Raw genomic sequence first — 16,151 nt, 5'->3', positions numbered from 1 at the left:
ACAATTACAGAGAGGAATCCTTTCTCGGGGGGGGGGGGGGGGGGGGTATGACTCAGGGAACGCAAAACTGGCTTATATAATATATTTTATTGATCCAAGGAAACTGAACGTGAGTAAAATCTGTGAAAATGGGGAAACAAAAAAGTGGCAGGTTAATAGGTTAATGGTCACATATATGGCTCAAAACCATTTCCTGAGTGTTTTCATATTTTCTAAACTGAAAACCAATTGATGGAAGTATGAAGAAGAAACGGACTGATATTACCTAGTAAGCAGATATGGTATTTTCTATAAAAAAAAAAACAAATGAAAAATGTTCCACTGAAATGATGGCACATTTTAATCAACAGGAAAATTGCAAGAAATTGAATGAAGAACACAGCACCTAAATGATACATACAAAGAAATTGTTTAAATTACTGTCGAGTCTTTCAGACATACACAAAACGAAATTCGTACTTGCTCATGGTTATTATACAGTATCTCATACATGAGTGTCAGTTCCTTACTCATGTTTGCCTCGGCTCATCAAATCTCTTGCACGCATCTCCATTTAAGGAGTTTTATTGCCTATCACAGATCACACTCAACTGTTGACAGTTCTAGGAATATCTTGAATTCTAAGAAACCATCTAAGACTATCCACTCCTGGAGAGTAGAAACTCAATTATTTGTTATCAATTAACAAACACGCTTAGACCAATCCAATATGTCTGACAAGGTGAAAAACCCTGCTTGCATGCAAAAGCCCGTTAGACATCTTGCCAGACAAATTGGGCTTTTTATTTTTCCTTAACATATCAGCAATGACATCCACCTTCAACATTCACATGCATACAGAATTTATTTGGGGTTGTAAAAAGTACTATGAAATGGCTCAGTGGCCTTATGAATGGAGTTCTGAGAGCCGCTTAAGTCAGAAGACTAGAAAAAAAAAAAAAATATATATATATATATATATTTCCAATATATTTCCAATAATATATTTCCAATTGGAATTGAAACAAAATCACAACTGCTTTCAGTCCCATTTTCAAGGTTTTCATTTATGTGACTGAAATAAGAGTTAACCGTTGAAAAATCCTGAAAATGCCCTAAGGATAAAACTTAGTATGGAGGGTCAGTCATTATAAACACCCAATAGATAGACAGATATGGAAGTTTCATATCTAATATAAATTTTTGATGAAATTTTAAGGAAAGGCAGCTTTTTCATAGGAAGTGATTACAATTTCTGCTTTATCTGTGTCTCTTTTTATTGTTAATGTTATTTTTTAATTATGCTTATATACATTTTTCCACGATGGAGATACATGCTCTTTAAGTATTCTTTCATAATATCTGGAAGGCAGTAAGTTTTGCAGTAAAGCTGTTTACTCTGCGGAGTCCTTCACTCCTATCTTCTAATCACCACAGTGGCATCAGCTGTAGTGGATGGATAGCTCTGGAACACTGGAAAACTGGGTTGTTATCATCAGGCCAGCAATTTTAAGAGGGTCCATTTTCTGAAAAATAAACCTTTTTTACCCTCTTTGTTGACCCCTAATTGAAAAATGGCATAAAACATCTAGGACAAATTTTGATTGGACATTTTCCACCCAAAATGGAGGTTCTTTCATGACATACCCACCCACCCCCCACCCCCTATAAAAATGCCTGCCAGTCTGTAGAATGAAGAAATGAACAGAACTTGAATTAAAGAAAAGAACAGAGGGCAAACTGTTTATAGTCAAGGGTTCAGTAGCAAAGGTGTGTTCACAGGTCAAGGTAACACTAGTTACAGGCAGGAGTAAATGGAGGACCCAATTTACAGAACTCTCCTACTTTATGTGTCCTCATGTATGATATTGATAAATTACCATATGATATCAACAATGACACCCCTATTTTTGTATTCCTTCTATACCCTTTACACAATCAAAAGCAGACATTCAAGTTACAGGTGGGATTTGCCCTTCATAATCCTATACAACCAAATATTCATTGCAATCATTACTGATTACTAACTCTAATTGCATCCCAAATTCTCTCATAATCACCATGATAAATATATATAGTCTGCACAGTGGTTGGTACCAGTATTTTGAAAATCCAACATCCCACTTTGTCTGCTTTGCTTAGCCTCACATCTGTGTTCAAAGGAGTGACAACACTTTTATCTTTTCTTTTATTCATATTATAATGCCACATTTTCACTTTATAGAAATAGAGGCACATGTACGGCTCGTTACTTATTTATTATTAATTATCTGAGCACTAGTACAAATTAACAAAATAAACTAATGTATGGCCTATCAAAAATTAATGTGCAGTTAACTTTCAAAATGGAACGTATAACAATAAGAACAGACATTTAAGTTGTGTTTGAAAATTCACAAGGGGTTATCTGACTGGATGTTCCAACGCAAGGTCAACTTAAATTCAACATTTGTGCACCTTTGATACAGTTAACTTTGTTAGCATCACAAATAAGAATTTGACTGTTCTGCCAAGGTCAAGGGTAATATGAATCAGATGTTGTAACAATATATCCTTGCTTTCCATTAAAAAATTTGAGATCATTCATTCACATGAAATACAGAAAGCACACAGGTAGCAAAATACTAGTGAATTGCCCGGCTACTACATAGTTTTTCCGTCTTATTCTTAATTCTACAGCATATTACACTTAGAGGCATAATGATATTGGAGGATCATATCAGTGGGATCCTTCAACTCAATTGCATTATCTGAGGAAAATGAGAAACCCCTAAACGAAATCACGCTGCTGGCTCAATAACATCTTTCTCTCAATGAACAAGATCAAAAGGGAATTTCTCTATTCTCCTAGGACATAACAGTGGCGCATGCAATTAAAACTTTTTAAAATCAATAATGGACTAAGTAACTCTCTCTCCCAATCTGATATTTTCCTTGTTAGAGGCAGAGTAAGAAATATTCTTGTCTAAGATAAGGTTGAAAGTTGCATTAAATGTAGTTCTTCATAAACAAACGTAAGTCTGCCCTTAGCCACAGGATTTCTGCAGCAGACACAACCAATAGGGGCAGCTTATTAGCAGTACAAATGGAGCTGAGAATTTCTTAATTGCAATATTTAAGCCATTGATTATTTTGGTGTAACTATCGAGCATCTATTTCCTATCAGGTCTTTTCCAACTAATTACTTAATCTAACCATGCTAGACTAAAGTAATGAAAGAAGAGACAGTAATCCCCAGCACTGAATGTGTAAGTCAGAGATGAATTTACAATGACAATGACAGCACATCTCAATACTGTACATGTAATTTATCTCACTTACATAAAAATATACCAAAATAAATTCTAACTCTGTTTTATTTGATAGTTTTTTTTTTTTTTTTTTTTTTTTTTGTCATCCATTAGATTCCAAATATGGTATTCTGACTCAGAAACTTAAAGATTGAATAAATTTGTATATTAAAATACCAAGTAATTCAAAGAGCAGATTTTTCAATTAATTTCACATTAATATTTCTGTACATATGATAAACAATTTTTGATAAAAAAAATCAAGGAAACCAAGAAGTTTATAGTCTTTCAGAATTCTGTTCTTCATATATATATATATAATGTTAGTATGTATTTTTTTCTATTGCCTTCTAAACTAAGAAAGTAAGTCTAGCCTGAGCTTTAATCCAGCTTAATAATGAACACTTGAGGGTTATTAAGTATCATTAATTTGATCATTACCATCTGTAATTTAAAAAGGAAGATTGTAACAAACTACCAAGGGAATTCAGTCAAATGTCGAGCTGCCACTGCAAATGTCAGTTTTTGAATATGACAGAGAACCTCAAATAGGGCTCTCGACCATACTTACTCAAAAGTCAAAACAAAAAAAATTACTGACACAATTTCAAAATCACTATTAAAAATTTGAAACATTTATGTATGCCTACTTATTTAAGAAACAAACATTCAACTCTGCTAACAGAAGATGACCAACACCTTGAATGCAGCAGGTGAGATGAGAGGGAGAACAACCAGAAGCAATTACCAACTACCACATCCAATAGCATTACTACATGCACACTTGGAGTGAAGAATGCAATGGACATTCATTGTAACAAGTGTCTTTAAATACAAATTAGATAATTGTAATGAACATATATATATAGATAAAACTTGGAAGTCACTTAGAGAATATGGTGCAATAGAGAGATTAGCAGTCAGCACTTGTCCACACAGGAAAAAAAAGGGACATAATACAGCCCTATATATAAGCCCTATTATATGAAAGTGAGTATGCCGATATGGTAAAGCAGATAATCAATGAAACTATCTTAGAGTATGCAGCAGCGCCCTATAATAGAGATAACATACTGAATATTGACAGACATTCTTTACAGTTAACTATAAGCGATGGGCTATTTCTTGAAACTCTCTTAATGAAAATTAGGGGGAAAACGATTGCTTTTGGTGCTAGGATAAAAAAGAAAAGAGAGTCAGAGGAAAAACAAGTGGAAAATACTATAAACGACCTAGAGAATGATCTTAAAAATGAGGCCGAATTAGACAAAAAAGAAGAAATTCTTGAAATGATAAATAAGGAAAAGATGAAACTGGAAAATATAAGAAAAATAAAAGTAAAAGGCATAATGATAAGATCAAAAGAAAGATGGATAGAATACGGAGAAAAACCATCAAGATACTTTTTAGCACTGGAAAATCGCAATTTTACAAATAAGTCAATAACTAAACTGGTAACAGATAACGGAAATATTCTTACTGAACAAAATGAGATTCTCAAAGAAACCGCACGCTTTTACGAAAATTTATTTAAGAAACAAAATCACAAATCAGTAGACATAAAAACTCGATTGGAAAATATTGAAACTCCAAAATTGACCGAAGCCGAAGCATCCTCGCTCGAAGGAAAGATAAACTACGCTGAACTCTATACAGTATTAAGACAAACGAAAAATGAAAAGAGCCCAGGTACCGACGGGTTTACTTACGAATTTTTCAAATTCTTTTGGAAAGAACTGAATAGTTTTTTAATAAGATGTATAAACGAGGCATATGAAAAAGACAAACTACCTATAACTCTTACCCGGGGTATAATCGTCCTTCTACCTAAACATAATAAGCCTACCAACTTGTTAAAAAACCTAAGACCGATATCACTACTTAATGTTGTGTATAAACTTGCCTCGGCATGTATAACGAATCGAATAAAGAAAGTATTACCAATATTAATAAATGAAGACCAAAATGGGTTTATGGCAGGCAGATACATAGGTGAGAATACACGGACCATTTTCGACTTAATTGAATACTGTGACGCACATGAAATACCAGGTCTGTTGATGCAAATCGATTTTGCTAAGGCTTTCGATTCAATCGACTGGGGTTTTATCGAAAAAACCTTTGAATTCTTTGACTTTGGAGAATCTATCATAAAATGGATAAAACTCTTCCTTAAAGACTCCTCTTCGTGTGTCTTGGTTAATGGTTTTGCCTCTTCTTTCTTCAATCTTTCTCGGGGTTGCCGTCAGGGGGATCCCATCTCCCCTCACCTTTTCATTCTTTGTGCTGAGATACTAAGTATCATGTTAAAAAATGAAATAGACATAAAAGGCATTACAATACATAATCAAACTTTTCTCATCTCCCAGTATGCTGATGACACAACTATTGTGTTGGATGGGACTGAAAAAAGTTTAAGAAATACCCTAAAGGTTCTAAATGAATTCTCCCAATTTTCTGGACTACAAATGAACAATCAAAAAACTAAATTAAACTGGTTCGGAAGCAAGAAAGACTCACAAGAGAGCATGTGTAAAGAGTTGAATATCGATTGGAATGAACGTTTTTTCAGAATCCTTGGAATAGATTTCTCAGTAAATTTACATGAAATGATTGAGAAAAATTATAGAGATAAACTCGAAGATATGGAAAGAACTATGAAACAATGGACTCACCGATCGCTAACAGTTTTGGGGAGAAATGTAATTTTTAAATCACTGATCCTTCCAAAAATGACTCATTTATTTTCCACATTGCCAATACCAAACAAATATGTAGACAAAATACAAAAAATGTGCTTTAATTTCATATGGAATGGAAATATTGAAAGAGTAAAACGAGATATAATGACACAGTCGTACTCAAATGGAGGTATAAAAGTCCCCTATATTAGAAACTATATTGATTCCCTAAAAATTTCATGGCTCAGGAGAATCATGCACAAAAATTCAAAATGGTCTTTCTTTTTCCTTAGTCTGATCCCTGAAAGTAAGGGTGTACACTGGTCTGAAATGGGAATGTCTGAAATGCAAAAAATTAAGAACGGATCAAAAAATGCTTTTTGGAATCAAGTCATTGATGCATGGTGCAGACTGTTAAAGAATAAAAAGATTGATACAAAAGAAAATTTTTTAAAAGAATGTTTATGGCTAAATGATAAAATACGGATAAAAAACAATCCTATTCTTATAAGAACCTGTAATAAAATAGGTATAAGAAACATAAATGACTTGATTGATACAGAGGGAAATTACCTCACATACCAACAGTTCAAGGAAAGGCACGGGAATATAATAAATTATGTTATGTTCACAAGTATACTATGCGCATTAAAAAAATTTCAAAAACAAATGAATATAGACAATTTACACGAAAAAATTGAGCTCCCTATAATTTCAACCCAACTTAAATGGCTATTAAAATTTACAAAAGGGGGGAAACCTTTTTACAATATTTTGAACTCAAACGAAATGAAAAAGACTAATGCAATGTCAAAATGGGAACTCCTTTCTAAAGAACCTCTCACAGCTGAAGAGTGGAAAATCTTGAATAACATTCCTTTCCAATGTACTTTAGATACTAAACTGCGCTGGTTTCAATTTAGAGTATCAAAAAGAATTTTAGCTACAAATAATTTTTTACGAAAAATTGGGATAAAAGATACAGAGACCTGCTCCTTCTGTAACGAACACCCTGAAACTCTTCAACACTTTTTTATTGAGTGCAAAGTAATTGCTCCCCTTTGGGCAAAAATACAAGACTGGATCCATTTAAAGACTGGACTTGTATTACAATTAACAGCATCTGATATAATTCTAGGAATTCCAAATTTGAAATGCAATGCGCTCAACAGTTTGCTGATCATAACAAAATTTATTATATATAAATTTAAAATGAAAAACATTACCCCGAACATAGAAAATATTAAAATAGAATGGAGACAGGCCTACATCGCAGAGAGAAATATAAGTCTGAGAAACATGACAATAGATAAATTTAATGAAAAATGGAAAAAGCTGCAGCCTCTCTTCCTGGACTGATATCTTCTATCTGTGTATGTTCCCCTGCCGATATTTGATAGTAAAACACATATTTGTTTTTATCTGTATTAGATCATATTATTTATTAAGTATTATTAAGTATTTTACTATTAGGTTATCAATATATCGTTGTTGACATATATATTAAATGACACAGTAACTATATATATATATTGCAAATGACTGAGTGTCTCTTTGTGAGTGAGTGAGTGAGTGAGTGAGAGAGTGAGTGTGATTTTTATTTAGTTATTTATAAATTTTGTATTTTTTGCTGAAATCTGTACTTATTTGAGATATGCAATAAAAATAATAATAATAATAATAATAATAATAATAATAACAAGGCAGCAAAGCTGTCAAATGTACAGACAAAAAGCAGGAAATAACTATGCACAAAATAGGCTACTGTCAATTCTGATGCAAAAGTACATTATGTTAAACTGCAAATTCAACATCAAATTTTAATTATGCTCAACAGGTAATACCAATGTAAGTAAAATGTGTAACAAGCATAAGGCTTCAGGCCCATGGCAGTTCAAGTTCACACTTTGAAAATGTATAACTTCCAGAAAAAGAAGCCAATTAGACTGCTTTTCCAACTCAGGCTGCATTTTAGTCCTGTATTTCTTTTTTGAACGTTTGGCAATCATCAGTAACATGGTTTTCCCATAATGGTCATCATGGCAGCAGCACCCAAAATTGTGTTTTCTTCTATTCTGATGCAATATTACATAATGGTTAACAGCATAATGACCGTCAATTTTTAATATTAAAATATACGTATCATGGATTTTCAGAAAATGTGACTAGCATGGGTCTTCAAGCCCATGGAACTTCAAAGTCACACCTTGAAAATGCCAATATGTGAAAAATTAAATTTTCACAAAAAAAAAAAAAAACTGTTTAACTAGCAGAAAGAATTACCAAACAGACTGCATTGCCTACTGAAGCTGTATTTTAGTCCCCTGTTTCTTTCCTGAGAACAGAAAATGACATGATTTTTCTTAAATGGTCATCATGGGAGCAGTGCCCAAAATATTTTTTTCCAAATTTTGATGCAATATTACATAACGTTTAACAGCATAATGACCATCAATTTTTAATAATAAAATATTAGTATTATGGATATTCAGAAAATGTGACTGGCAAAGGTCTTCAGGCCCATGGAACTTCAAAGTCACAACTTGAAAATGCCAAAATGTAAACAAGACAGCACTGTTCTGAAATGGGTTTATTTCCATTTTAACACTTTTTTAACATAAAACAAAATTAACAGTTTACTGCCATTTTTATATGATCAACTAAGAAAATTGATGAGATGTGAAAAATATCAATAGAACAGTGCCAAATGTCCAATTTCCTCCATTCTGAGTTTCTGAACACAGTGAATGATTGAATCTTACAAACTGCAATGATGAGTTTATTTCCATTTTTGAAACTTTATTACACAATACACGATTACAAGTTTACCATCATTTTTACGTAATAAACTAACAATTTTATAAAGATGCAGGAAATGTCAAACAAACACTTTTACATATCTTATTAATTAAATAATGAGACTGTTAACATGCCTAAGAATTGAATCTGAGGAAATGTGAAAAAACAGCATAACTTATAAAATAATGGTCCGATTATGCTGATTTTCGAACTTGACCTGCGTTTTAGTAAGATTGATTACTCCTGTGAGTTTCATGACAACAGGCCTATGGGTTTTACTTGAAATGTGTTAACAGTGTTGCATATATGCTGAAAAGCGAAAAAACAGCATAACTACTAAAATAGTGGCCCGATCATGCAGATTTTCTAACTTGATCTGCGTTTTAGTAAGATTGATTACTCCTGTGAGTTTCATGACAACAGGCCTATCAGTTTTCCTTGAAATGTGTTAACAGTGTTGCATATATGCTGAAAAGTGAAAAAACAGCATAAATTCTACAATAATGGCCCGATCATGCTGATTTTCGAACTTGACCTGCGTTTTATGAATATTCATCAGCTCTGTAAATATAAAGGCAAAAAGTAAAACTGTCTTCCACTTATGGTGTTAACGCTGGAAGTGCACAGCGACATGATCGGCGACGGCGACGGCGACGACAGACGCAGGTGATGGCGGGTACGTACGGATAAAATTTAGTCCCAAAATATTACACGTCCCTATACTCCCGTTACCGATAGATACATAAAGGAAAAACGGAAAAAACATCTTTTTAGATTTAAATACCGATAGATCCGATTTTTTTCTGCTGTCCTATATATTTGCGTTCCTATAGATATGATGTCCTCATAAACCCGCGTCCTTTAAATCCGCATACCTATAGATCCACGTATTTTTAGATCCAAATACCGATAGATCCATTACAGGTACACTATTGCTCGAAATGGTTGGTATACTACTCAGTACATAAAATGCACTTCTTTAAAACGGCAGTACGCAGTCAGCAATATATTATTCTACTAGATCGTTTTCACACAATACTCAGTGAAAGAACATAAAAAGAACAAAAGGGTGTTTTATATTTCACAATGCTTAATTACTGTTCTAGCATCAGAACACTGTTTAAAGCGTCCTCAAAATGCAACATTCGAACACGTAAAAAGTGTTCTGAATTTACATGTAAATGTGTTCTAAACAAAACAAAACAAAAAAGAACATAAAAATGTGTTCTAAATTTCACAACGCAAGTTGATATGGGCCTTTTAGCCGATTACAATGTCAGATAGATGGATCTAGCGGTACCTGGATCTAAAGATACGTGGGTTTATAGGAATCTGTTGGTGGATCTATCGGAACGTAAATTTAACGAGATGTAAATCTATTGAGACGTGTATGTATAGAGACGTATCTATCGGGGCGAATATTTTATTGGGACGTTTATCTATATGGCGGACCCCGTGATGGCAATATGTACAGACACATCTGTGTCTGTACATAATAATACAGCCCTAAATCCCCATTACTGCCAATGTAAGCATACTAGACAAGGAGTCTGGAGACCACCACAGGAAAATCAAAGAAAGCATGCATGCACATATAAATCTACCGAAGGTAAAGTGGACCACATTTTTCAGGAATGTACGTTGCTACCAATTGATGTACTTTAAACTATACGTACCTCTCCTGGGGATGGTGGATGTTAGGGACACCACTGACCTCCAGTACTCCCATGCTTGCAGTTATAAGCCCTGGTCTGGGGGTCTTATAGCCACATGTGGCCAAGTTGGGCAAATACTGAAAACATAATATTGGGGTCTGTTAAATAATTAGCTGTTACACTAGATGGCTTTTGATAAAATCAATCTATATTTTGTAAATTAAATTTATTTTCCAATATTTTCAACAGCTGTTCGTTTTCTTCAGCAACAAAAGATAATCTGAAATGTTAGCCACACGAAAGGGATCTAACGCAAGAAACCTCCTGCTAGTGTAAAAAAAAACCTGCTCAATTTTCACGATACCGCGCCATTTCTTTTTTATTCTCGAACCTGAAATTCCATTAAGCACCTTATCTATAAATACGTCATCTTTCGATATGTACTGTATTTTAAATCACATTTCCCGCTTATGTGGAGAGTAGCCTTCACCTTGCACACAACTTTTTCAAAACGAGATTGACAAAGATGGCGTCCTCCTTGTGGAAGGTCAGCCGAGTCCTTCACAAGTATCGGTGTAGCGCTCTCACAAATGCGCACAAATCATTGACATTACAATATAAGGGTTTTAAATCATCATGTCGATTATTTGGTAAGTTTTTAACAAATTTATTCATTTATTTGAAGAAGAACACTTGACGTCTGCTTGTCCAGTTCATCTTGACAACATGAAAATCGTCTTCACCGCCAGTGTCATTGCGTCAATGTCATCAACAAAATTTTGGGATATTCCACCACAATAATTATTTAGTACTTAAGAACGAAGAAGAAAAATAAGTGGGGGAGTTAAGTCATCTCCCAGTGTCGGTAAGCCCACAGACGATGTTATTGAAATGTAAAAAGAGGAGGGGTTCACAAGTTGTTTCACTCCTTTTCTGAATAAGATCAATTTAACTGAGATAGTTGTCAGCATTTTCTGTTCTGTAAAAACTCACCTACTGTCCAATTTTTGCAATATGATGATTTAATTGCCATTTCACACTTGTAGTAACTGTCAATCTTGTCTTGTGTATTGTACTTGTTATCGGTTGGAATGGCTCCCTCATTTGTGACTGTTCCAGGTGCAACTCCCATCAAAATGCCTGCGCTGTCACCAACCATGCAGGAAGGTACTATTGTAAAATGGTACAAAAAAGAAGGTAAATATTATGTGACCATAACTGGGAATCTTGTCAGGATGGTAGCCTTATTATATTTACCACTGGACTGGTTGCACCTGTGGCATTGTTTGTTTTATTTTTTGTAATATATTGTGTCACAATTTCTGTTTTTCCTTGTAATACATATATGTTACTTCCCAATACAAGTTATTTGAAGGGAACATAATTCTTTTAACTTTGCTTGTCGTTAAGGAAAAAGACAAAAGAAGTGAGCAATATATTTTTTAATGCTGTATAAAAACTAATCCATTTATGTTAAAAATGTAGTTGCTCCATGGTTTAATAACAATACCAACAGGTGTAATTGTATCTTTATTATTCAGGTGACACAATAGCTCCCGGGGACATTCTGTGTGACATACAGACTGACAAGGCTGTTATGGGGATGGAGGTGGAAGAGGAGGGGATTCTAGCCAAAATTATAGTAAGTTAATTACATGCCCTGTTTTATGCTATCCACTTTATGCTTGTATCGTTGCAGCATTTGGATCCATATTTGTGTTTGACTGGAAGAGTGCAGTGATGTCAAATGAAGGGAACCACATGCTGCTGAGAGCTGGGCAATTCTATTTCACTGGGACATATAGAATTAGAACTAATGAATCACCACCAAATTCTAATTGATTGTAATTTAGCCCATTTTTGGCTATCATGAAAATGTTATCAAAATCTGCCCATAACTGTAAGAGTTAAGAAAGGCAAAAACATGACCTTGTTTACAAGGGCCATAACAATGAAGAACATCACATCAAAATTTAAATTGCCATATGTACTTTTAAAGTAAGTCCTTATTTTAGTGCAGCTGTAATTCATACAAATTGTTATACTTAAATTGGAAATTGCATTGTACTGTATGAAAATGGAATGCACTGTATAAGAAATTATCATTATTATTATTATTATTATTATTATTATTATTATTATCACAAGTTTTTACTTTGACATTTTATTCAATTTCTCCCAAATAGAAACCTGATGACAGTAAAGATGTACAGATTGGTGTCATGATAGCAGTGATGGTGGAGGAGGGGGAAGACTGGGAGAATGTCGAGGTGCCAGCTGATACGGAGGTAGACAGTGCACCTGCTGTAGAACCCACCCAGGAACCCGCCTCTTCCCCTCCCCCTCCCCCTCAGCCTGCTGCTGCTGCTGCTGCAACACAATCTACAGAACATTTTGACATACCAAAGGGGTAACTTGGCAGTCTGTTATACTGTAATAGTAGTTTTATATTGTTTTAGTTGAGGCCTTGATGCTGTATATTCTCTCACATACATTTTAAAGGGGCAATACTGTATTAATATCTTTCTGGTGAGTTTTTAAGCTCATATTATGCATTGTCAAATTGACTAGCAGGTAAATAATTGAAGTGATGTTCAACTGATATTATCAACAATACTTTGAATTATGAAGTAAGGGTCTGAGTTATTAATGGTACAGATTAAGTGAAATGTAGGGTGTATTTCAGAGTGAAAATAGGCCCGGCTGTTCGGAGTTGGGCAGAAATATACAGTATAGCGCTAGGAAATGTAAAACCCACAGGACCCCAGGGTAGAATATTAAAAGGGTGAGATTTTACAGTACCTGTAATGAGTCAAATTTAACAATATTTATAATGTGATATCTCCACAACATGACCTTGTTTGTTTTTAGTAGACTTTTATAATTGCATATTATTGATCATTTTAGTGCTTCGTATTTTGACAGGGAAGTCAAAAATAAAATAATATAACTAGAAATATGTATGCATTGTGGAAGAAGATTCTGGGATTAGATTAAATTGCAAAGATAAGGATGGCAAGGATTAATTACAGAATCAAATGACAGAAAATTTATTGTTTGCTGTAAATTTTGGTATCTTTTTGCAGAGATGTGCTAAGCTACATCAAAGAGAAAAATCTCAGCCCTGCAGAACGTTTAGAGGCGGCGCCTGCACAGCCCATGGTGCAGCAAGTTGGGGCACCACCACCACCACCACCTACACCAGTGAGGGTGACAGAAGGGGAAGGCTATCTAGACATTGAATTATCCAACATGAGAAAAGTAATTGCAAAGAGGTTAACAGAATCAAAGGTAATTGTCATATGTGTAGAGTATGTTTGGGATTGCTTTAGCACATTTCACCCCTGCAGTATGTGGGTCTTAAAAAAGGATTCCAAAATGTGAACACAAAGAGCCATAGCCATTGTTAATAGATGAAGTGTCCAGTTTGACTGTTTAACTCTTTCTCAGGATGCATATTCTGTAAATCATTAGGACTTTGTCAAATGGTAAAACAGTTGACAAATTGTTTTCCCTGCTTGAAGATTAAATCTTCCTGGTAATTAAAATTTTGTTGGTGAGGATTTATATTTTTAATGTAGAAATATTAATGATCAAGACATCCACATTTCAGACCACCATACCACACTCATACTCTACTATTGATTGTGACATGGGAAATGTGCTGGACATGAGGAAAGATTTTCAAAGTAAGGACCACTGTGTGACATTGGATTAAACCAGGTGTGACTGTAAAAACTTAGTCTCTGAACTGTGGATACATGTTATATTTTCAATAGTAAATGTAACTTTTGATACTAAAGAAAAAAAATGGGTGATGAATAATTATCTTGATTTTCTTTTATTTAAATTTTCAGAAGATGGTATAAAAGTATCTGTGAATGACTTCATAATTAAAGCAGCAGCAGTTGCTCTTCAGGTACAAATAAAAAAGTGCACATATTTCAAAGAGTCTTGTAAAACTATTAGAATTTTTCGTAGTGTAATCAAAATGCTATCAGATATTCATTAAATACATTGGATCATGGTGGTGCATTGTCATCACTAGGAGCTAATGCTGTACTTGATTGAACATTATCTTTAAAATATTTATATTAATTTCTTACACCAAAAGAATTCAAAGATCATACTCGAACTGCTGTCTTAAAGAAAGATGAATATTAAAATGAAGTAAACTAAAAATAATAGTAATAATAATTATTATTATTGTTATTGATCATATGAATTTATTTAACCACAAGAGGGTTCCTGAGGTCAACGCCCTGTGGACTGGAGAAAGTGCCCGTCTGATGCAAGAAGTGGATGTTTCTGTTGCTGTTGCCACTGACAATGGTCTTATTACTCCAATAGTCAAAGATGCTGCCAGCTTAGGTGTTCAACAAATCAGTGATACTGTTAGGGTAAGCCATTATTTACACTTTTGAAATGAAAATATTAGGTATTACTTAGTATGATATTCAGTCATAGATCTATGAACATTTGGTTATCTAAAAATCAGTTTTGTATCAATTTTATAGTCCTTTACAGATTTTGAAGTTTGGCTTGTGTTGGTTTCACAATCTTCAGAATATGCTGTCACCCTTCATGCAAAATCAATTAAGTTTATATAAAGCGTTTTTTGGTCTCCTTTTGATATAGGACCTGGCTACCAGGGCAAGAGAAAACAAATTGCAACTCAATGAATTTCAAGGGGGAACTTTCACGTAAGTCTAGTCTGTTAATTACTCAACACAAGTGAACTAGTTAATTGTTTTTAGAGCATTACTTAATACAAGAAACAGAAGCCACAAATTTCAAAATACAATTTTTGTGTAATTATAATGAATATCAATTGAGAGGAGGAAAACTATTTTTTATTATTTATATATTTAAAATTCAAAGATGATAAACTTTGTTATCTCAGATAAAAAGGCACATTAAAATTTCCATTTTTGCACAGAATTTCAAACCTAGGAATGTTTGGTATCACAGAATTCTCAGCAGTAATCAACCCACCCCAGGCTTGTATCCTGGCCGTGGGGTCCTCCAGAGTGTGTCTGGGTGACGACAACACCCCCAGGACATTAATGACAGTGACACTATCCAGCGATGCCAGAATAGTCGATGATTATCTCGCTACCAGATTTTTATCGGCATTCAAGGAGAACTTAGAAAACCCCATGCTTATGACAGCAAAGACTATTCCTGATAGAGATTCACTAATGGATACATTGTTTGCATAATAGGACACGGACTTTTTAAAAAATGGCATGATGACAGCTTATTATGCAGTTAACTGTTAGTAATATTTATTATTTAGTGGCTGAATGTTGCCATAAATAAAGAGTCTGTGTAACACTTGGATATTGATGCATTAACTTACAACTTAATATTGACAAGCTTGTGGTTTAAGGGGATATATAAGGAAAAAAGTGTATCAGTAAATGTGTGACAGTTAACACAAAATAGATTATAATTGTTTTCTCTTTGTTATTTGTTTCTAGGAGTGAACAATTTCTGCTGCCAACAATACAGTTTACCTAAGCTAGATAAAAAAATTAGACGGTCTTACGTACTCTGCTCAACATTAGTGTTATTACATTCAAAATAAAATATGTATACATAATAAAAGTGGTCATGAGATTTTGTTATATTATGTCAATTGTTTTGCAAGAATCTGGCAATAATGCCTCAAAACCTTTTTTTTAAAGAAAAATAATTCAAATTCCTCTGTAACATTCAGCATCAACTAAATGGCTGACCATCAG

At 33.9% G+C, this 16,151-nt stretch overlaps 1 protein-coding gene and 1 long non-coding RNA gene across 12 annotated transcripts in view; one reads left to right on the top strand and one right to left on the bottom strand.

Moving 5' to 3' along the window:
• The window catches only part of LOC106176457 (uncharacterized), a 46,743-nt gene extending 35,818 nt beyond the window's left edge, over positions 1 to 10,925 (bottom strand). For 5 of the 11 annotated variants that reach the window (XR_015332027.1, XR_015332028.1, XR_015332029.1 and 2 more), the window contains exons 1-2: positions 10,796 to 10,922; positions 10,426 to 10,541 (exon numbers count right to left, since the gene is read on the bottom strand). This is a non-coding gene — a long non-coding RNA (uncharacterized LOC106176457). Of the gene's footprint in view, positions 1 to 10,425; positions 10,542 to 10,795 lie in introns of all 11 variants that reach the window. The other 6 variants (XR_015332035.1, XR_015332037.1, XR_015332030.1 and 3 more) reach the window with 3 other exon arrangements.
• LOC106176463 (pyruvate dehydrogenase protein X component, mitochondrial) lies at positions 10,897 to 16,019 on the top strand. Its single transcript, XM_013558856.3, has 11 exons — positions 10,897 to 11,054; positions 11,524 to 11,601; positions 11,946 to 12,046; positions 12,591 to 12,814; positions 13,091 to 13,189; positions 13,491 to 13,695; positions 14,018 to 14,093; positions 14,262 to 14,323; positions 14,646 to 14,804; positions 15,043 to 15,107; positions 15,344 to 16,019. Exons 1-11 carry the CDS (start codon positions 10,931 to 10,933, stop codon positions 15,624 to 15,626), a joined length of 1,476 nt encoding a protein of 491 aa, XP_013414310.2. The 5' UTR covers positions 10,897 to 10,930; the 3' UTR covers positions 15,627 to 16,019.
• The last annotated feature ends 132 nt before the right edge of the window (positions 16,020 to 16,151 follow it).

Source organism: Lingula anatina, chromosome 1 (assembly GCF_051362555.1).
Source record: "Lingula anatina isolate TDL-2025a chromosome 1, LinAna3.0, whole genome shotgun sequence".
Classification (NCBI taxonomy): Eukaryota; Metazoa; Brachiopoda; class Lingulata; order Lingulida; family Lingulidae; genus Lingula; species Lingula anatina.
The sequence above is the reverse complement of the archived record's forward strand: the minus strand, read 5'-3'. Positions and strand labels throughout refer to the sequence as shown.